The sequence below is a fragment of the Elgaria multicarinata genome, chromosome 17 (genome assembly GCF_023053635.1).
Source record: "Elgaria multicarinata webbii isolate HBS135686 ecotype San Diego chromosome 17, rElgMul1.1.pri, whole genome shotgun sequence".
Lineage (NCBI taxonomy): Eukaryota > Metazoa > Chordata > Lepidosauria > Squamata > Anguidae > Elgaria > Elgaria multicarinata.
The window spans coordinates 25,041,906-25,065,325 of record NC_086187.1 but is presented as its reverse complement, the minus strand read 5'-3'; the positions used below and the strand labels follow the sequence as shown (position 1 = coordinate 25,065,325).

General features: G+C 46.0%; 1 protein-coding gene across 1 annotated transcript in view; it reads right to left on the bottom strand.

The window, feature by feature from the left end:
* Positions 1-23,420, bottom strand: part of MAD1L1 (mitotic arrest deficient 1 like 1) — a 466,163-nt gene that overhangs the window by 119,631 nt on the left and 323,112 nt on the right. The window contains exon 17 of the mRNA XM_063143631.1: positions 20,483-20,673. Within this exon, the coding sequence (XP_062999701.1) occupies positions 20,483-20,673 (191 nt within the window). The remainder of the gene's footprint in view (positions 1-20,482; positions 20,674-23,420) is intronic.

Sequence of the window (23,420 nt, the reverse complement as noted above, 5' to 3'; positions counted from 1 at the left end):
TTTTTCCAACCTTGCCTTCTGGGATTCTATCTGATACCGCAAGTGAAAAAGGCCACCCTTATAGAAATGGAGTCAACAATAACAAGAGTAATATATCACTGCCCCCACGGTGGGCTGGGTAGGGACCGGCCAGGACAAACTGGGACCCCTCTGGCTCTGTGCACTGGTGTTGCTTATGGCAAGTCCCTTGGGAGTGCAGAATGAAGGGCTACTGTCCCCCCAAGTCCCACCTCAAAACAGACCAAGGGTCCACCCACTCCAGCAATTGGTCCACACAGTGGCCAACTGGCTGCCCACAGGAAACCTACAAGCAGGACATGGTGCAACAGCACCCTCCCGCCCATGTTCCCCAGAAACTGGTGCACACAGGCTTATTGCCTTGAATACTGGAGATAACACACAACCATCAGGGCTAGTAGCCACTGACAGCCTCCTCCTCCAGGAATTTGTCTAACCCCCTTTTAAAGCCATCCAAATGGGTGGCCATCACTACATCTTGTGGTGGTGAATTCCATAGTTTAACTATGTCCTGCACGAAGAAGTCCTTCCTTTTAGGTAACTACGCTTAGGGCTCTCGTCACGCTGAAGCAAATAATTTGGGTATTGTGCTGCATACTGCTGCTCTTTGGGGTGTGTCTGTGTGTGTGTGTCTGTGTGTACACCGACTGTCATGATGAGTTTCTGCACTTCAAAATTTACTGCTGCACCCTTGCGTTGAAGTTGGCATTCAGAGGTACACTGCCTCTGAGGATCATTGAATTATCCTGTCTAACAGCCAGCCACAGGACTGTCCTCCTCATTGACTTTGACTAGCCCTCTCTTAAAGCCACCTAAGCCAGTGCCTTTGGCCCTCCTCATTGACTCTGACTAGCCCTCTCTTAAAGCCATCTACCCCAACATGTACACGTGGCAATTCATTCCATACGTTCGTCATGCACTGTGTGGTGGAACACTTCCTTTCGTCTGCCCATCAAACATATGACGTCACATCTGCAGCACGTACGCCCCAAATCAGGACGTGCGCATTTGCAACAGCCCTGAAGCAGGCTGCATCCAGGCCAGGTTTGGCTACACCGTGATGCAAGCTGCGACCATGTCTGGAGCGCTCTTTCCCCCATTTTTAACGCGAGGGACAGCTGGTAAGGCATATGCGACTGCTCACGCTGATGAAAAAGCGCACTGCGTGGCTGGCAATAGGCTGCTGACACCACAATGGAAAGCAATGTCGTCAACCCCTCGGGGGAAATCTAGATGTTGTAGGAGGCACATTAACACAAGACGGTGCGCCAAGGGTTGTGGAGCAGGACATGGGAACCAACAATACTTCACAGACTACAGCTGTGTTCGTACAAAAGGAACGTGGCAGCATACGCCGGACATCCCTATTTGATGCCACTGGGGGCACTTGGCTCAATCCTAGAAAGAGAGAAGGCAGCTGGTAATGCCCTGGATACAAATAAACAATTCTCCTTTAGGGGCAAAGGCAGGAGAGATGCACTGATTGAATAGAATCCAGTCCTTTCCTGCAAGTTTGAAATAAATAAATAAATTCCCGTGCCTGCCCCCTGACCCTGTTCCCCACCCCTCTCAAATGCCTCTCATTCCCCCTATTCATTATTAATACGGCTACAAATTTGCACTCCAGTTCCTGAAAAATTAATCCAATGATTAAAATTTCAGTCCCTCCAGAACGGAAGGAGCTCAAGCGAGCTGTAGATGCCATTTCATCGCTGGCAAGAGGTAGTGTGTGTGTGTGTGTGTGTGTGTATGTGTGTGTGTGTGTGTGTAAGTATGTAGACATTGGACGGCAGCCCAATTTGCTGGCCGCATGTAAACTCTCCTTCCTTACAGATGGCGCTCAGAGAGGAGAGCTTTACAAGAGAAGAAAAATCTGCTTTTCAGCCTTAAACTTGCATTGTGGCAGATACGGCTCCTCCGTCATTACCAACCGGTTACAAGGGACGGGAACTCTGACCGCCTCCAATATTGAAAGCCGGCTGGCCTTTGCACAGCGCTGTGCCTAAGAGGAAATCCTGACCCAGCAATTCGTATTCCCAAATCACATAAATCACAGTCAGGTCACCAAGCCCTTCACTAGGATTTCCTGAAAGGACTTGCCATATGTGGGGGCGCCGTACCCTCATGCTCTCGGGCTGATTTGATTTCTCTGTGGGCTGGCTGAAATTAATCGCAATGTGTCCATGGCAGGGCAGATTTTCCTAGGCCAAAAATTAAGAGACCAATTGGATTGGGGGTGCCAGTGGTGGGGAGACTAGAACCATGGGAGATATGGAAATTGCAGCGCTGTCCTATGGGGAACTACATGGCCCCATTTTACAGAAGCAATGGCGCTGATTGGGGGAACTGCAGATAAGGGGAGGATTTAGAGCCCAATGACCCGCGGATTGATATATTCACAACGGCAAGGATGAATTCGCCGTTTGGATCAGAGATCCAACTACGGTATAGTAGTACTGTAATGCTACTAGTTTAGTTAAGTGCATACGCACACATCCCAACATTCTGCAGAGTAAAATAGAAAGGAACTCTTATCACACCAACATGATCTGCAAATGGCAGCTTCTTGGGGAATGGGGGTGGGTGGGGTTTTAGTTGGCAAAACAACATGAAAACTAGCTAAAAGTGAGCTAGATGGAACAACTATTAGGTGGATTCACAGTTGGCTACAGAATAGGACTCAAAGAGTACTTATCAATGGAACCTTCTCAAACTGGGGAGAGGCAACGAGTGGGGTACCGCAGGGATCAGTCCTGGGCCCAGTGCTCTTCAACATTTTTATTAATGATTTGGACGAGGAGGTGCAGGGAATGCTGATCAAATTTGCAGATGACACAAAATTAGGTGGGATAGCTAATACCCTGGAAGACAGAAACAAACTTCAAAGTGATCTTGATAGGCTGGAGTGCTGGGCTGAAAACAACAGAATGAAATTTAATAGGGATAAATGCCAAGTTCTACATCTAGGAAATAGAAACCAAATGCACAGTTACAAGATGGGGGATACTTGGCTCAGCAATACTACAAACGAGAAGGATCTTGGAATTGTTGTAGATCACAAGCTGAATATGAGCCAACAGTGCGATATGGCTGCAAGAAAGGCAAATGCTATTTTGGGCTGCATTAATAGAAGTATAGCTTCCAAATCACGTGAGGTACTGGTTCCTCTCTATTCGGCCCTGGTTAGGCCTCATCTAGAGTATTGCATCCAGTTCTGGGATCCACAATTAAAGAACAAAGCAGACAAGCTGGAGCGTGTTCAGAGGAGGGCAGCAAGGGTGATCAGGGGTCTGGAAACAAAGCCCTATGAAGAGAGACTGAAACAACTGGGCATGTTTAGCCTGGAGAAGAGAAGATTGAGGGGAGGCATGATAGCACTCTTCAAATACTTAAAAGGTTGTCACACAGAGGAGGGCCAGGATCTCTTCTCGATCCTCCCAGAGTGCAGGACACGGAATAATGGGCTCAAGTTAAAGGAAGCCAGATTCCAGCTGGACATCCGAAAAAACTTCCTGACTGTTAGAGCAGTATGACAATGGAACCAGTTACGTAGGGAGGTTGTGGGCTCTCCCACACTAGAGGCCTTCAAGAGGCAGCTGGACAACCATCTGTCAGGGATGCTTTAGGGTGGATTCCTGCATTGAGCAGGGGGTTGGACTTGATGGCTTTGGAGGACCCTTCCAACTCTGCTATTCTATGATTCTTTGAGTCTATGAGTCTATGAAAGGGTTAAGTCCCTTCCTCCCTCTGAACTACAGTCCCAATATGATTCAGGACCCCTTACGGTTGCTGTTCAGCCAGTGAGACATCTTATTCATGGATATCCTGAATCACCATCTACTTGCGCCCTTAATAGTGTCTATAGACAGAGTTGGCCCTCAGAACTAGGGGGTCCCAGTTTTGCATAATTTGAGCATCTATTTACCCTACTGTTGCTCGTGCACACCCCACTCATGGCATCATATTGCCTGCCGCTTCTCAGCACTTAGGATCAGTGACAGCAGACATGCACAGCTCACAGCTCACAGTCCTTTTGGAGAGCAACGAATCGTCAGGGCGATGCTACGTTCTTCCTTCTAAAGATGCTCAAAGCATAGGGATACACCACACACACGCCGCTGGGTAATCAACTACAAAGATACATCCCCCCCCCAAAAAAAAATACCTAAAGCAGGGGAGGGCAACATGACCTGGGTGAAGAGGCTGGAGCAAATGCAAATGTTGGAACAATTGCCTTGGCACAGTGTCCTGGCTTTGCGCAGGATTTTGTTCCTGGGCTCCTGCCTTCCTGCAGAGTCAGGGAAAATTAAATTTAGCATTTTACAAATAAATAGGTTAAGGCTGAAAGGACACTATTTAGGAATTTACTGCTTACAGAAGCCGCAGAGATTATAGACCCATCATAGTCTATTACCCTGCTTCCATTCTGTCCATCTTTCCCTGTAACAAAGTGGTCCTTTCATCAGGTCTTTCTCCATTCCGGAACCCAACTATCATCACTCTAATGGATTTAAGCGAAGAGTAACGTTTTTTGGGCTTCGCTGGCCACCCTGCCTAAGACCCAAGGGCATCTGCTCTTGTTTTCCCATGGCAATGTGAGGAAATGTTTTTTCTGCTGGAGGAAATGCCAAGGGAGGCCTGCCTATCCCAGACGTGGGCACGGGGGGTGCGGGCAGACAGACAGACACATCGTGCTTCATTGGCCCAGTGTGGGTTTCCTATTATTGCTTTGGTAAAGAGATGTTGATTGTGCAAACCTGAGTCCACACGCCGATGCACAGCTGAGATCGTGCTGTGAGCAATAAACATTTAATGGACCAAGAATTTAATTTTTTTTTTAAAGGGAAAAAATAAGGAGTTTAAAAGTGGCACAATTCTCAATCTAGAAAGGAACAAATGATTATCGAGTTGTTATTCTTCGCAGGGACAAGTTCATAATCTCTGCGTTATCAACGTCAAGGCGGATCGCGGGGCCGCTAGGCAAGAGGCAGCGTCCACAGCCAAAAGATTGGTAGAGGTCACTTTGCAAAGGCTCTTGAGGACCATGGAACATCACAGGCTCAGCCACCAAAAGGGACATGATGGAAAATTTGGTATTAAACTCCAAGGCACCCAAGTGCAAAGCAAATGTAAGCAGACGATTTTGCGGTAAGGCATGCCAGTTGGAACGGAGCCATTTCCAATCAAGAAAAGGGCTATGTATATCCACTAGGGTGACCATATTTGGGAAACCAAAAAAGAGGACACCTAGTGTGTGTGGGGGAAGCAGCTTTCTGAGTCCTGCAGAAAGTACGTTATTCCCCCGCCACCTTAAAGAACCCGATTGGAGTGGAGGAGGGGAAAGGATTTCATTCTGCACCACCACCATCCACTCCAATGGGGGCCTTTTCTATAATGTCCACGAATGACCCACTTTCCCCTTTAAGACCTCAATTGGAGCTCGGGGTGGGGGAATGATGTGCCTCAAGGAAGCATGTCATTCCCTCCTGCCATGCTAATGGCAGCCTTAAAGGGGAAGGTGTGTCATTCCAGGACATTCTTGAAAATTATAGAAAATCCCCCCTGACACCATGGAAAGAACAAAAACCAGGACAAATCCGGGGAAATCCTGACAGTTGGTCACCCTAATATCCACTCACTTCTTCCAGGCCTTGATCAGATAACCGGGTATGTTTTCCGGTTGGTTTAAGGAAGGGAAAGATCAGCCAACATGACCCACTCAGGGCTTGACTGCTTCCTGGGCTAACCATTGGTTTCACTTGAGTTCCATGTTCTTATTACTATGATTATTCTCTTATTTCTGCTTTGTGAACCCCTTCCCCCCCCTTCATATGTTTTAATGTGATTTTAGATTGTAAGCCTCTAGGCAGGGTATCGCTGTTTTATTTGTATATTTTGTACAGCACCAAGTACATTGTTGGTGCTATATAAATAAATAAATAAATAATTCCAGCAAAGATTTGGAAAGTCTCTGGGACCAGTAAGGTAATTACCTAGCCTGGTAATCTTCCAATCATCGTTGATCCAGGCTATCATTTTTACACACATCCTGGAACTCTTTTAGGCAACTGAGCTCAGATTCAGCACAGCTCTTCCATAAAGACATCAGTGTTCATGACTTTGCATTCTTCGCCCAAAATTAATTGGTTCATTTCATTTTGCACTTCTATTTGTTTCCATTGTATTCAATTCATTTTGAAGTCTTCGTAGTAAAACTGCTTTGTTAATTGCTCTCCTTCGCTAGAAGGCTCACCTGTGTGGTTTATTAATACTCTCTCGACAACAAAGTGCAAACCGAAAACCATTGGCCAGGAAAATCTATATTAGAGCAAGCAGTTGCCCATGAGCTGAAGTCCTGATGAAAGGTTTCCTCGTTGGCATCGGCCTTCTATGTTGATGTAATACATAACCAGCTTTTCATCAAAGATACAAGGATTTTCAAATCCATGCTCTGCAATGACATGGCACATTATACATGGATCTGTGGCGCATTGTGGCTGAAGCCTCCCACACACACACACTTGGGAAAGGCATGGAACATGAACATGTGGGACAAAGACGTGCAATCAAGCAAACTCTCTGATGTGCTTCCAAGCATCTTCAATATTCACTGGCTCATACTAAAGGGATGATGCTTGAAATCAAAGGAGAACATGTACTATGGTAACAGAGGGCACCAGCGTTTAAAGCTAATTGTCAGGAGTTGCCAGGGCTAAGGATCAGGGACGTTTGAATCTGTGCTACGTTGCACCATGTCAGCTTGGAGTTGCAGACTGAAAGGTTCCTGGAGCTATGATGCCTCCCACCCCCACCAGCTCCAGTGTGGCTCTACCCGCCCAGGTAACCCATTGCTTTTCTACTGGCTCCACCAGGTTGTGCACAGCCCAGCATTACAATGATATTTGTGACCTGTCCTGCTCAGAACGAGGGAGTGCAAGCAGCCACGACCTGCTTGCACTCAGGAGGAAAACCACCATGCCACCAGCTCCAATGGCTGAAGCATGCAGGTACAGGCTTGGAGGGGACCGAGTTGGGTAAGGAAACCTATTCAGAGAAAGAGAGGTGCCTGCAGATGCTGGCCTCCTGAAATACCCAAGAATCAACTTGCATCCATCAGAGGCATGTAGATGTGAGTTCCTGAGTGCTGTGGACTGCTTTGTTTTGACCCTTGCTGGTAAAAATGACCTTCTCCCTTGAAACGGAGGAGGGATTTTACAGAGAGATAAAACGGTCTCTCTGTTCACTGAAAGGTGCTCCCGTACATTTATTTATCTGACACTTTTATATTCTATGTTTCCGCCCTTACCATAAGGAATCTTTTTTTAAAATGCACTTTCAAAGAGCTACGTGGGCGCTTCTGTCTTTTACCAGCTGCCAGACCACCATAGGAAGAGGGCAATATCTGACATTTCTGCACAAAGGAGCAAATTTCGGAGCAAAAGGATGGTTCATTATACTGTCCTTTAAAGGCAATGCTTAGAAAGGCTATTTGATTGGTATGTGTGATATGGGGCTGGGGGTCGGGCAATCAGTCTGCACGCCTCGTCCCTGTTTCAGCCTCACTTGCTGGGATTCGAACCCAGATCGACGCATGAGAGTGCGCGTCCAAAAAGTCACCAAAATTAGAGAGACATTTAACAATTCAGCAGTTGTGCTGGTTGAACCAAAGCCTCAAAGAAATCCTGAATTGGGCTCTCTATCCCCACACCCAAAACGTTTTTTTAAAATATTCTACGCCAACTCATTGCGAGATCCACACCCAGCCTCCTTTCTCAAAGTGGCTTCTGTCGACGTAACGAAAACCTAAAATTTCAAAAGCTTTAAGAGTGGCAAGTGGGCCTCGAAATGCCGACACGCCTCTCTAAGTCAGCAAAGAACAGAGATCTCGTTCGCCTCTTATTCCGCTGGGGCGCTGCGATAAAAGGATTATCTTTTTGTTGGGTTTTCTTTTAGATTAAGCTATTCTTTAGGAGATCAAACTAATTTAAAAAGGGAAAAAAATCCACTTAAGATTCCACCAGGAGGTAAGGAAATTGTTTCGCAAAAGTGGGGTGGGGGGGGAGAGAGAGAATCAAACAACGTACGACGTACATATTGGGACGGAAACTGCAGCAGCAGATCAAGCAGACAATGACTCAAAGGGGACATTGACACGGGCCAGGGCTGAACAAAGCAGGAAGCACCAGGGAGGCTGGGAGGTTGGAGAGAAAGGGTTTAGACCACCACCACCTTCCTCAGCAGGACATTTGGCAGGCCGGATCCTGTTTTGGAGCAGCTGATTACCGGGGGGGGGGGGGGAACACGACCCCAAACCCCTCACAGATGACCTTTCCCGTAAAATCTGTTGCAGCCCGTTTGGCAGAAAGACATGGCGCTCTCTCGCAAATGGCCGTGTGCCTCCTGGAGCTGAGCAGAAACGAAATCCTTGGAACAGTGCAAGAAAATTGAACATATATAGATATATATCGTGTAATTAACACGAATGAGCACTTAACAGAGGCCCGCAATCTCTAATCCATCTCTCTCTGCCTGGCCGGTTCCACCAATGAGCTCCATTGTTACTTTTGATGGTGTGCGCAAGGATGCGGGACGGCGCTCGATCGAAAGGGCGACTTGAGAGCCACCGAGCATCAGGGGGTGCAAAGAGGCAAAACGCAGAGACACAAGCGTAGTCGGGGGGAACCCGCTGGGCCGAAGCGGCTTGAAAGGTGCTCTTTCTCTTTCTAGGTCTTACTTGCAGCGGAACGGGAACACCTAGTTGCGCAAACATGCCAAGCGCCCAAACTGGAGCTTCTACACGGCTGCTCCGTTAACGCTGCCCCACAGCTAATCCCGATTCGAGAAAGCCTTTGGAGGGTCGTTGCAATCCAGGGGACCGGTGGCAAAAGGAGGGCTGGCAAAATGCCAGCATGATTTAGCTTGGCGCTCTTGCTACCAGCGGCCACATTACACCAGTTTTAAAATCTCTTCACTGGCTGACAATTAGTTTCCGAGCAAAGTATAAAGTGTTGGTTATCACCTTTAAAGCCCTACATGGTTTGGGTCCAGGCTACCCGCGAGATTGCCTTCTCCCGTACAACCCGCCCCGCACACTCAGGTCCTCTGGGAAGAATCTACTTCAGTCAACCAAAACTAGGCTGACGGGTATTACCCAGAGGACCTTCTCTTCTGCTGCTCCCAGACTGTGGAATGGCCTGCCGGAGGAGATTCGTCAACTTAATAGTCTACTAGCATTCATGAAAGCTATAAAGACTGATCTCTTTCAGCAGGCCTATCCAGTGGAATTTTAAGATGTTTTTAGAATGTTTTAGGATGTTTTTTAGGATGTTTTAAACAATGTATATTATGTTTTAATTCAGTTTTATGTATTTTATTGCATATTGTTGTTGATCAAAATTTGATCAAAAACTTATTATTATTATTGATCAAAATAATAATATTGACCAGCCTTGATCAAATTATTATTATTATTATTATTATTATTATTATTATTATTATTATTTTTAAACTAAGGGCCAAACCAAACATTCCCTTGATCACGCAGAGGGGTTGAAAAATATGGGGGGATGGGAAGAGTCTGGCTCAGCTCTGTCAAATGTTCACTCGCTGGCAAACCTGGGTTTGCTGCTGTGTAATGTGGGGAATGGCCGGAGCCTTGGAGCTGGCAAAGGAATGCTCACAACCTAGGATATTCAGGGGTCATCTGATGGGAGTATTTTAAGTTGTGCTCTACCGACACTCGGTCTGTAGGTCTGCAAACGGACTCAAACATTGCAACATCCCAATACGTCTTCAGTGACCTCCTTCCAAAGGAAACCACACCTGGGTAAGTGCTGCATCCCTAGACCGTCTCACTGCTCGGAGAAGTGGGGTGAATGCAACAATTTGGAGGGATAGCAGATAACACTCTGCTATGTTGAGGACTGAATTCCCAGATGCAAGGACATGCAAGCAGGACTGAGAAGCAATCCATTTTCCAAATCATTTCAGACTTGCATTATGAAGGAACCCCATTGACTCCATAATTAAGGCTGGGCTGAATTTGCACTTAAAGATGGATTAAAACTTCTTAAAAAAAACCACTTAAATGCTTTAATTCTGTCCCCCACTTTAACCTTCTAATTTAACTTTCCATTACAATTTTCTGGTCAGGGAGTGAAAAACTTTGTCAGTGGGAACATCTGAAGCCGTCGGAGAAATTTCACCAAGGGGTAATATTTTTTTTTATGTTCCTCCAGTTAACATAGCCGTGTTAATGCCGGGATTCCTTTCTTTCACACGCACGCACACACCCAGAGGCAAAACTGCAGCTGAATATTTGATACCTGCAGCCACACAGTTATTTTGTCATGGCCAAAGATTCAAGCTGTTGTCGGGATCAGCATATCAGACAAGGGTATTACTGCTACCACTAGAAGCAAGCTGGGTGTTTTGAAGACCAGGAACACAGGCAGGGCCAGAGCGGCTGGCCAACCAGCGGCTTCATGTGCCTGTCTGTGCTCCAGTCCAATGGAGAAGAACTGTGTGAGTAACCAGATTGAACTATGCATACCATTTTTGGGATTAGCCACCATTGGTTGGATGGATATTCAGACTCATCGTGCAAGAATAAAATCTACCAACACATTACTACCTGGCTTCAGCTGGATTGGGGCTCCAGTGTGTTTTCAAATATCGATTGATCGGTAGATAGATAGATAGATAGATAGATCTCCGAAGGTGGTGGATGTGATGTCTCTTCCTTTTTGTTTTCAAGACAGTGGAATGGCTTGCCGGAGGAGACTCGTTGACTTGACAGTCTATTAGCATCCTATTAGTCTATTAGCATTCAAGAAAGCTATCAAGACTGATCTCTTCCAGCGGGCCTATCCAGGGGAATTTTAGGAAGTTTTTAGAATGTTTTTAGGATGTTTTAACAATGTTTATTATGTTCTTAACTCAGTTTTATGTATTTTATATTTACTATTGTTCCCCGCCTCGATCAAAATGGAGAGTCGGGTAAGAAATAAGAAGAAGAAGAAGAAGAAGAAGGAGGAGGAGGAGGAGGAGGAGGAGGAGGAGGCCTGCTTGCCAGAGGCCTTCTACAGCCATTCCCTCCCGTGGCTGTAGAAGGTTCTAAAGCCAAAGAACACCCTTCCCCATGTAGCTCATAAGCCTCGATCCTAGCTGCAGGTCAAACCAGAGTCCCTCGTTAAGTGATCGATTAACTCATTTTAAAAGGCCCCTGAGAGTGGAGGCTGGTGGCTCTGAGGTCAGTGGGGCAGTGAATCCGCTCCAGGGTTTCAGTCAGAACTCTAAAGGCTATCCAAGGTGCACTGAGTGTACCACTGTGTCCTTTGCGCACAGCCGCCCAGGCGCAAAGCGGGCGGGTGGCAATGAACACACCCAGTTCTCAGTCAATTCCTATGGCTTAAGCAAGAAATGCATTTGGAGGCATCTGAGATTGTAAATCATCAAATGTTCTTGCCTTGCCTAACTAATAAACTCAGCCCAGATGCGATTCTGAAAGATTAATACAAGCCAGTTTGTTTTAATTCCAGAAATTTCCTATAAAGCAAACTTTGGCTCTCCGGAGCCTGGCAGCTACTAAATCCAGTTTCCTGCATAAATTTCAGCTTTAATTGAATTGTCACGGTCTGTACCTTTTGCATTTAATTGCCATTTGACCCCCAATGTTGACAATTTTTTCTTTATATACATATTTATATATATACCCGCCAATGGAGAACACTTTGTGCAACTAATAAAATGGACCCTTGTCCATGAGAGCTTGTGCCTCATGAATTTGTTAGTTGTTGATCCGCCGCAAGACTCTTTGCTGTTTTTTTGCGTGTAATTAGGAATATGAAAACAGACTCCATCATTGTTATGCTCAAGTCCTGCTCTATTAGGAATATATTTTTATATCAAGGTCCAAAAAAACATGTAAAGGAGATGAGCCCCGTGTCCAGCCAGAGCAGGTATTAATAAATATAGGTTAGCTAGTTCTTAGTAACCAGAGGACCTTTAGGGTAAAGATGAGGGATTCAGACTTCTGGGGCAGATACACATCCTGACTTAAAACCCTCTTATAGCAGCTTAGACACTGTTTAAGGCTCAGCTGATTACAGTTACACAGTGTGTCAAAGAGCTGTGAAACACACAATGTTTTAGTGAGTCTTTGAAGTTCTTTCTAATCAAAGCATTACAGGATTGCACAGTGACAGCAAAAGGCCATTGGTACTTTGCTCTTCGAGATTCATTACAAAGCCAGTCTTTCCAAATTGAAAAGAATATATATCCATATTGTTCAATTTCCTATATTGGACAAAGGAAGAGCAAAATAGCAGATCTGGACAAGCGGTGGGGTGCAACGGGTAACAGCTACAATAACTCTGGGTGGCTATCCTAAGTAGTGGTCAACAAGCCACCCTGTCCTGGGTTCATGCAGCACACTAACCCACGGTTCAAAAACAACCCACATTCAACTCCTGAGTGTGGGTTAGTGTGTTGTTTGAACAGCCCCACTGTAAAGCTATGCTCAGGGTCAGTTTGGGATTTGCAATTGTTTGGGACGAGGAATTCTGTGCGCTCCGAGTCAGATTTAGGACCAGTCAAGGCAATCAGGAATGGTAGGGGAAATGATCAGGGAGCTTAATTTATGTGCATCATCAGGGATGCCGAATGAACTATATAAGAGAGAGAGAGAGAGAGAGAGAGAGAGAGAGAGAGAGAGGGGGGGGGGGGGGGAGAGAAGCCTCAATCCCTATTGCTTCCCCTTCAGGCTTACACAATAAATATGCAAGTTAATGCATATTATTAATGTGTGCCGATGCCTCAAAGAAGTTTCCTTGCTCTGTTAATTTTGCCCTCTTTAAATGCTACTGGTTCATACTGGTGCTCCAACCCCGATAAGAAGTCAGGCTCAGTGATCTGGATTAAAATTTTATTTCAATCTTTCTGGCTTCAAGCCTTTCAGTAGCTCCTTAAACAAATGCGAATCAAATGCCGGGCTGTGCGCTAGCTGTTAATTTAACAGGCCTCGGGAAAAAAGCTGTTGATTTTATTACACCAGGAACTATTCAAGCTGGACACTAATAAAGATTTTATTTTGCAGAAGTAGTGCCAGACACATCGCAAGTAACATTTCTCCCTCCCACACAACAGCCCTGCCTATTCTAAAAATATCAGCCTTTCCCGACATGTCTCAAGGAATTGCTATCAGATCAAAATCAGGCAAATGCACTAGCAGTTAAAAACTGTATGTTTTTAACGATGACGTGATCTTTTGAAATGGTCGGAAGACTTATTCGATAAAGTTTCATTCATTCAGTAGGAAGAAAGGGGCATGGGACGGTGTGTGTGTGTGAGATTTGTGAAGCAACACTTTTTAAGATGGAACAACCAGCATTCCGAAAAACCTGCAAGTTCCAAACAGTAAACACACTGGCCCCGTTCAGACAACACGTGCTAATCCATGCTGCTTAACCACAAAACGGTTAATGGAATGCATTGAGGTTAATGCATTCCGTTAATCATTTGTGGTTAAGCAGCATGGTTTAGCGTGTTGTCTGAACGGGGCCAGTCTATGGTTTCGGAATCTCAAAAATGGGTTCTCAGGCTACAGCGTCTTGACCTCCTCTCCTAACAGCTCTCTGCTTTCACCTCAGACCCTATAAAGCAGCGTTCTCCAACCTGCCAGAGCAATTGGTTTGCAACTCCCATCATCCTCATTAAGCGCTGGAGATGATGGGAGTTGTGGTTCAACACATCTGGATAGCAGTGGATTGGGGAGGAGGCCTCAGAACCTGCTTGCCGGCCCAAGCAACTTGTTCCTGGTGCAAGGGCACTGGCTTAGCTCCGGCTCCCTTTTCCTGAGAGTTACCTTGGATCTTGACCTCTGCTTGGGATTTACAAACCTTCCTCCAGCCTCCTTGGGATCCATGTTTGCCTGCTGCTGATGAACCTGACACCTGGTGTCAAAAGGAGTATAACATAGGTGCCAGGCGAACCTGTTTAGGGAGCATATTCCACAGCTGGAGTGCCACAGCAGAGAAGGCCCTCCTCCTAGTAGCCATCTGCCTCACATCCTTTAGTAGGGGCTCATGGAGAAGGACCCCTGAGGATGATCTTAGGGTCTGGGCAGGTACATGTGGGAGGAGGCGTTCCTTCAGATAACCTGGCCCCAAGCTGTTTAGGGCTTTAAATGTTAATACCAACACTTTGAATCAGGCCCGGAACTGGACTGGCAGCCAACAAAGCTGGAAAAGGACTGGTGTGATGTGGTCTCATTGGCCAGTCCCTGCTAATAAACGTGCTGCCCTGTTTTGTACCAGCGGAAGTTTCTGGACCGTTTTCAAAGCCAGCACCATGTATATGAGTCCGTCGCTTATTTAGCAATTGGTCCTTAGAACTAGGAGGCAATCAGAGTTGGATTTTAAGGAAATGAGGAACTTCAAATGTGGTGTTGACAGCGGGGGTGGGGGGCAGGGGGAGAAAGCTAAATACGCATAGCCTCTGTATACATCATTGAGCTGCTTGTACATTACAGTCACTTACATAAATGAAAGAAATATGTATAACCAACTAAGACCTTTAATGGACCAGCAACGGTAATAGACTATATCTGCCAAAAGGCCGATAATTGTAATATATTACGTTCCACAAAATCATCTGCGTCTAAAACCCTGGTGGAGTCTTTAGATGAGAACTGGCACCGCATTTAATTAAAAAAAGGAGACAGAGAGCCATAAAGCAGGGATGTGCCCACCCTGTGTGTATGCTAGCAGAGGTTTCCAAAAACGTCGTCCACATCTTTCAACATGGAGAGCACATCTATTCTGTCTAGAGGAATCCTCCGGGGTGTATTGTGAAGGGCTTTTGTGTGTGTGTGTGTCTGAGATCTAGTTAACTGGAGGCATACACCCTTGTTCACATGCTGGGAGGCTAGCGTGAATCCTTTCCTTATCACTTATGTTCAAGCAAGTAACGGGAAGTCGTAGCACCTGAGGGACATGGAAGGCCTGGTGTAAGGGCTGGGACGGCCACAGAAGAGATTGGGAGCCCAGCTGTTGGTCTGTGCTCACACCATGCGCTACTGGAACCACATCTGTTTCCAAGGCAAATCATGAAGACAAATCATGAAGACTTCATTTAGTCAACTGCCCTGCCCTGGCACGGAGTGGCAGATGGATCATTGTCTCACTAAGGGAACACCATCCCATCACCCAGTCATTCAAAACATTCTGTGGGACATCTGGTAAGCCTCAGGTTTGCCGTTCTGGTGTTCTGCATGCTTTTCACCCATGAGAAGTGGCCCACGCACAATGCACATCTGTACAGTTCCTGTGATTCCATCAACAACCCAATGCTATTTGAGATCAGAGAGAATACTCAGTAATCTGCAGATCCAAGACGCTACATTCATAAAAAAGACGAGACCTACCGATAGGAGGGCAAGGTGACAGATTTGGGAGTGCCGTTAAAAGGTACTCCCAAATATTGTAAATTACTGATTCTATTTTTGTCATCTACAGTGGAACTATGTGCATATTCTGTGGACCCTCTCTCTCTCTCTCTCTCTCTCTCACACACACACACACAGAGTTTGGGGTATTCTACCACCTGCCTCAACACATACACAAAATTGTTTAAAAGGGTGCAAGAATCACTCTCTCTCCTCCAGTCATGCTATATTGACTCCCTGATATAGCACAGAGTTTTTCTTAGACTATTTGTATTTTGTTCTTGTTCAAAAAAATAATAATCCAGCAATGCTACAACCCATTCCTCATTGCCGGGCAAGAAGGACGCCAGAAATCCCACTTTTGAGGGCAGAACATGATGGACAATGAGACACTGGAGAAGAAAATCTTTCAAAACAGGGAAATAAGCGGGACAGGGCTTTTTTTTTTATCCCATAACCTGATCAGCAGCTAGACAATGGGGTGTGTGGGTGTGTTTGCTTGTGGCTGGATGTACTATACCATCTTTGATATTCTGCTGCTACACGCGTCCTCCTCCTCCGCACACAAACCCAGCCCCCGGTCTCTCTCCTTTGCAACAAGTCAAAGGCCAAAGTTTTCATCTACCTGCAGCACAATACATGACTAAAAGAAGGGTGCTCAAATCAAAAGCATTACCAAAGGGAGTCTGGGAACCGCACAGTCTAAAAGAAAGGTGAACAAGATGTAGCTCGGAGGGACACCCTGCCTCTGTGGGAAGAAGAAGCACTTGTTCCAGGCTTTAGAGGAACGCAACTAGCATTTTTTTATTATTATTTTTTACAGCTTCCACTTTTGAACGTCGATCTCTTGGAGCGGCAACGAAAATTAAATGCCACCAGCTGCATAAATTGAAACTCGCCCTAAAGTTTATGGGTGAGCGATGGAAATTTGCAAGGTGCCAAAGGACTTGTTTCTTCTAATTGCATTGAACCAGCTCCACAAATCGCGCAACTGAGATAAACACAAACGTTTCCTGCTTTTTAGACGTTTCGAGTTAATGACAGACGCACAAACACCCACAGCTTGTTACAGGCCAGCAGAGCGCAGACGTGGGAAGAGTTCTGGCCGGGAGCACGAGGAGAAAGCGTTCAAATCCCTGCTCAGCCGCAAATTGCGTTGGCTTCGGACAAGCTGCCTGCTCACTCCCAGGCTCAGCCGCAGCTCCCCACTTGGAAAACGTTAAAATATTTATATGAATGATCTGTCTCGTACACTGTAGAGCAGAATGCAACGAGAACAGGGTTGTTTTCCACTCCTTTTGGAAATTAAAAATATTGCAAACAAACAAAACCATGAAAGTGGTGCATTATATATTGCAAACTGAATAGATGGGAAAAGTAGTAAGAAGAAGAATGGTGCACACACGTCTCGGTTGGACAGAACTCTAAACCATGGTTTAACATTCCAAGAAGAAGCCGCAGGAAGTATCGGGTTCACACGCTCCTCTGGTGCAGCTGCAAGGAATTTGAAAGCATTTACTTCTGTTTTAGTTTAAATGCAGCTTGTCATGACATCAGAAACCAGTCCAACGGTCATTATGGCTTCCGAGGCAGTGGTGTGAAGCTGGCTTGTTTCAACAAACCACAGTTACCAATAACCACACAAGACGCTAAACTGAGATTCACCTAAAACGAAAGCATCCCATCTGGAGAAGCTGGGGATCGAACCTTCGGCATGCAAAGCAGGCGCTGCGCCATTGAGCTATTGCCCCTCCAATTTGGGTTGGTAGTTTCACCGACTTTACAAGAACTATTTTCTTTGTGGGCATGTTCGGCTGTCAGCTACACGGTGACTTTTACCATTACCTTCCTAACCCAGCTCTAATCTGGATGGGACATCAGGGGGTTAGTGGGAGTGTGTGAGTGTGTGTGTGGCACATTTCAAACCAGAGCTTCCCAAAGGATGGTTGTGCAAACCCCCACACAGCTACCTATCTCTCTTCCTATGCTTCATGCCTGGCACTATGCTTTGCCCTGTGGAGAGATGATGCCAGTTTCCGCCCAAGAATCAGTTGTGTTCAAGTGAGGGATTGGTGGGAATGAACAAGACAAGACTGACCTCCCCCATCCCAATGACCCATCCCCATCCTATTTACTCTTGGCAGCCTGGTACTACGGCTTGGTTCCACCAGCCAACACCAAGATGACATGGGGTGATGAGGTCAGCTTGTTGCAATTCATTTTAGATGAAATCACCTCATGGCTTTAGGCCAGAATCCAATGAACCTTTAGAACCAAGAGAAGAGGGCACCCTGGCTCCAAAATGCCTTCCACGGTGTGCAATCCCCACCCCCAACCCCCCGTGGCATGTAACCAGGACAAGGACACAGCAACGAAGACCGTCAGCACGCATGCCTCGCGTTGGCTATCTGGTGCGACAAAACAGCTGTACTTCTGGCAGGAAAGCAAGCTACCGGAGCAAAATGATGACTTTAATATCTACACCCCAACTTGAAACCATATGATCAAGCTGGCAGTTGTGTTCGCCCCTTTGGAAAGAATATGAGTGTTTCTATTGCTTATTATTTGTGACAGCAATGTCCACCGAGTGCCTGCCTGCCTGCCTTCTCTGACCCTGAGTTTATTGTTTACAAAGAGAAAGAGAGAGAGAGGGAGAGAGAGAGAAAGCAGATGAACACACAAAGGGATGGCCGCTGAAGGAAGACAGCAACGGCCCAGTAGTTACTCAAGAAGACAACATCCGAGTTTCGACGAATAAATATTTATAAATTTCCTTAAGTAAGTGAGCCATAAAATGGGAGTTGAAGAAGGAGAGTGTTGTGAATCAACAACGTAATGCCATCACAAACAATCCACGGGGCGGCGGGGGTGGAGGTGGGCAGATATTTGAGATTAACCCATTCTTTGGGAAGGATAAATGGGACTCAGTGCCTATTGTCTACAGTCCAAGCGTTGCTCGCTTGCCAAAAAGCTCCTCCAGCAAGCTAGCTCAGTAAATAACGGAAATAACCATCCAAGACGGTAGCATCATGGCCCTGTTTACCAAAGGAAATAGTCAATGAAATAATCCCCTGGCTAACATTTGCTATTTGTTTGAATTCTTCGGTAAAGTGAATTCATGCAGAACCCCGGTTGAATGGTACCTGTTTCGATTGCCAGGATGTAGCTTTCAAGAACAAAACGTGCTGGGTGTCAGGGAAGGAGCAGAAAAGGAGGAAAAATGCACAGCCCTCAGCTCTTTAATACCCAGAGCGTATCTGACCTTTGTCATGGGGGTGCTGCCAAAATCAGCCACCCTGTGGTGTGGATCAGACGGAAGAGTCCAAACCAGGGCTTATCTCTTTCAAACTTTTCCAATATTCAGAGAAAGATACAAGGGCAAGATTCACCACTTACGGGCAGGAAGCTCTCAATTTGACGGCTCCGTTCCATCTGCAAATATTTCCATGGGCTACTGCTAAGACAAGCATGATCTATCGATGGGATGGGAGGCAGTGTGGCTGTGCACACCCAGGAGGGCGCTTTTGCACTCACGCCCTGCTTTGTGGCTTCTGCCAGTCATCTCGTTAGCCACTGGGTGAACAGAATGGTGGACTAGACGAACCCTTGATCCGGCAGGGCTTGTCTTCTGTTCTTATAACCCTGGGGAGGCTGTTTCAAGCCGCATCCCAGAACTACAGTGACAAGCAATCCATCCATCCTTCTATCCATACAATAAGGTGCGGCTGTTGTACACACCAAAAACACACGAAGGCTGCAGTTGATAATAACCAATTATAAGGAATGCCAACAGGCGCACAACTGCATAACAGTTTTAACAATTAAATCAGACAGTAATGGTATAAAGAGTCAAAATAATGACTTCTACTTTATATAATTATATCAATTAGAACAATTTAAACATACAAATTTGTAAAGATGACAAAACATGAAGCAAATAGTTGCTTTTTTATGATACCTTAACAATAAATTTATAACAGCAGACTGAATATTATTGATGTACTAAATTATTAATTATTATAACAGGATTCCGGTTATCTTTCCCGTTTTGTCATTTCAGACTTCCTCGGACGTACAATCTTTCAAGTCGTCACATGCCATCAAGAGCCGTGGGGGTGTAGATGGACTGTTTGTTCACCGCTTGGAAGCTAATGAATTTTCAGCCAGGGCATAAGAAAGAATTCCCTGTCTGTAAACTGGAAGTTATTTAGGGAGCATTGTCTTCTGTCTACACCCCGACGGCTCTTGATAGCATGCGGCGACTTGAAAGATTGTATGTCCGAGGAAGTCTGAAATGACGAAACGGGAAAGATAACCGGAATCCTGTTATAATAATTAACAATTTAGTACATCAATAATATTCAGTCTGCTGTTATAAATTTATTGTTAAGGTATCATAAAAAAGCAACTATTTGCTTCATGTTTTGTCATCTTTACAAATTTGTATGTTTAAATTGTTCTAATTGATATAATTATATAAAATATAAGTCATTATTTTGAATCTTTATACCATTACCGTCTGATTTAATTGTTAAAACTGTTATGCAGTTGTGTTCCTGTTGGCATTCCTTATAATTTGTTGTACACACACACCTGTGGATGCAGGACAAGACCACCATGCTCTGGCACCCATCCCAAACTGTAGAAGAGGATACCTAACAGTAGGTTCCTTGCCCGGAACTTTTTTCTCTTGGCTTGCTCAAGTTTAGCAACCAACCATTAGCGAACCATTTCAAATTCAGTCAAAATAAAAAGAGAGTGGAAGAAGCCAACCCAAAACCTTCAAGTGAACCCCCAAATAGCTTCTTTCCTGAAAGTCCCCTCAAATTCCACAGGTGCAGAGAAATATGAAATTCACCGGGAATGCTGGGCTTGCTGTTATCCTCTCAGCAACTACATTGAGGACCACGTGAACTACCAGAAACAGTCGGGAGGTAATACAGGTCATGTTTACGCTGTTGCGTGACGTCCTTGCATATGTTCACGGGCAAGGGTGAGGTATGTGTGGAATAAACTCACCTTAAAGATCAAGCAGTCTTCTCTGTGCTCAGCATAGACCGAGGAGAGCCGGTACTGGTTCTCTGTAGTCATGTCAATCTGGTAGCCGGTCAACTTATAGCACACTTTGCGGAACTCCTGGATCTTGGTTCGGAAAACTTCTTTCAAGCGCTGGTTTTTCAGTTCGGCGCTCTCCAGTTGCTTTTTCAGTTCTGCAAATGAGAGGGGGTAAAGCTATTTTTTTTTTGCTGTTGTTATGGATTAAAAATCATACCCTGGACTCTCCCTTCCCCACACGCCAGCCTGCCCACTTTTCTCCCTCTCCGACTTCTCTTACGAGGTCACAGTTGCAACCTCCTACGAGCTTCTCTTAGGGGGAGAGGGAGAATCCACCACCGGATCTCCTCTTCCGCGCTCCCGTCCTCAGCACGATCAGGTCCGCTGGTTATACCTGCCTAGTTCCTGCCTTCGCTCACACCGGTTCTTCTGCACCGTTCCATCTTCTTCCTCCTCCTTTTCAGCAATCATGGTGTAACTGCACCCATCACTGAGCCTAACTGCTTATATCGATAAGCCTTCTTTCTTCCCACCCTCCTTGCCTACAGGTGTCCTATACCCCCCCCCCCCCCGAGAAGACTGAGGCCTTAGCTAGACCTAAGGATGATCCCAGGCAAATGGAGGGGTCGTCCCTGCCTGTTCCCGGGATCCCCTGTGTGTCATTTGGATGCGCAGGGATGATCCCAGGACGATCCTGGGATACAGGTCTGGTCTAGCCAAGGCCTTAGAAACAGATTTCTTACTGGCCTGCATTCAGACAATTGTATCTCAGCTGTATAACCTGAGATACAAATGATCCTTTTGCCCACGCAGGCAGAGCCATTGTGGCATGCTTCGATAAGCCAGGATGTCTCCAGTTAACCAGTTTCCTGTTTTCCCTAAACCAGGAATCCATGATTACTGGCTTTAAGGGGATTTATTTAGGAAACAGATCCCAGAGAGAACCAAAGTGGGGATTTCAGGATTGTACCAGGCCAAACAAGCTGAGATGGTCCCAAATGTTGACTGGACTGCAGGTGGCTACAACTTGTTTCTGATCCTTTCCGATACGAATTCCGCAACTTCCTGCCGCCTTAGCCCAGTATTTAGTGAACTTCTACATTATTTGATTAGCCTGGGAAGCCACAACGTTAGCTAGTGCTGCAATACACAGAAGTAAAGTTGGTGGTGGTGGTGAGGGGGTTGGGGTAGACAACCACTTGTGTGTGTTATTAATATTTTGCAAAATGCAAAAGAACAAAATCCAACCCTGAAGAGCCTCATCCTCTCTCTCTCTCTCTCTCTCTCTCTCTGCACTGGCAGATTTCCAGTAAAGAACACAGAGCAGGCTGCCACTCAATCGGCCTTTTTATTGCTGCTAAGGCTGCTGCCAGCGTTGTGAATCCTTCAAGAGGATACACAACAGTTACCATGAATCTTTCACCCAAGGTGCTTTCTGAGTAATTAAACCACAATTTATCCCCCCCATTAATTACAGAGACGGGCTTGAGTTAAATACACGTTGGAGATGCCATCTAAGTCAGCTTGTTTTATCAACACAGCAGTCCAGGGTGAGCAAAGAGACATCCGTTTCCGTAACAAACTGGTAGAGACGCTCTCCGTAACCTCCTGCTCCTCCCGCCTCCCCGATTCGGGCCAAAAGGATGCAGGAAGAGACGGCAAAGGCGATGCGTGTGAAAGATGAACCTCTGTAAGCATCCAAGGTCTGATTTGAACTTCATATGAAACAAGTTCCACTTTATATCAGCACTGGCGATAGTGTTGTTTACAGCACTGCTGTTGGTATTGTTCTTAGCATTGCAATCATTTGTTTTTATTCTTATTTATGAGAATATAAGTCTGCCCACCCCGGCAGTACGGTAGAAACACTAGCAGATTGTGCCAAAAGGCTTCATGGGGAAAGTGTGTTTGAGGAAGGATTTGAAGTAAGTCAAACAGGTAGCAGCAAAAGCTCTGAAGTCATAAGTATTAAGCATAGAATCACAGAATCCTACAATAGTAGAGTTGGAAGGGGCCTAGAAGGCCATCAAGTCCAACCCCTTGCTCAATGCAGAAATCCACCCTGAAGCATCCCTGACAGATGGTTGTCCACTTGCTTCTTGAAGGCCTCTAGTGTGGGAGAGCCCACAACCTCCCTAGGTCATTGGTTCCATTGTTGTACTCCTCGAACATTCAGGAAGTTGTTCCTGATCATAGAATCATAGAATAGTAGAATTGGAAGGGGACTCTAAGGCCATCGAGTCCCACCCCCTCTTAAATGCAGGAATCCACCTCAAAGCATCCCTGACAGGTGATTGTCCAGCTGCCTCTTGAAGGCCTCTAGTGTGGGAGAGCCCACAACCTCCCTAGGTAACTGGTTCCATTGTCATACTGCTCTAACAGTCAGGAAGTTTTTCCTGATGTCCAGCCGGAATCTGGCTTCCTTTAACTTGAGCCCGTTATTCCATATCCTGCACTCTGGGAGGATGGAGAAGAGATCCTGGCCCTCCTCTGTGTGACAACCTGTCAAGTCCTTGAAGAGTGCTATCCTGTCTCCCCTCAGTCTTCTCTTCTCCAGGCTAAACAGGCCCAGCATGACCCACTGCTGCTCAATGGCAAGTTCAAACGATCTGGGAAACCCTGCCTTCAGGGCACCTCATGAACCTGTGTGAAACCGGATTGTGCTGCTCAAGCCATTACAGGCACGGAATCACACGCCGGCTAATAGCCTCAGCCCGTCCCTTGTAAATGGTCACAACATTGCTCTCTTCTTCCCCCTCCAGTCACTTGGGACCCCGCCGTGGCGAGCGTGCGTTTTGATACAACGCTCCCAACCACAGACAGATCTTGGCCAAATCCACACAGATCTTGGCCAAATCTATCACTATTTGAGACAAGCCAGTCCCTTTTCCTGGCTGGCTTG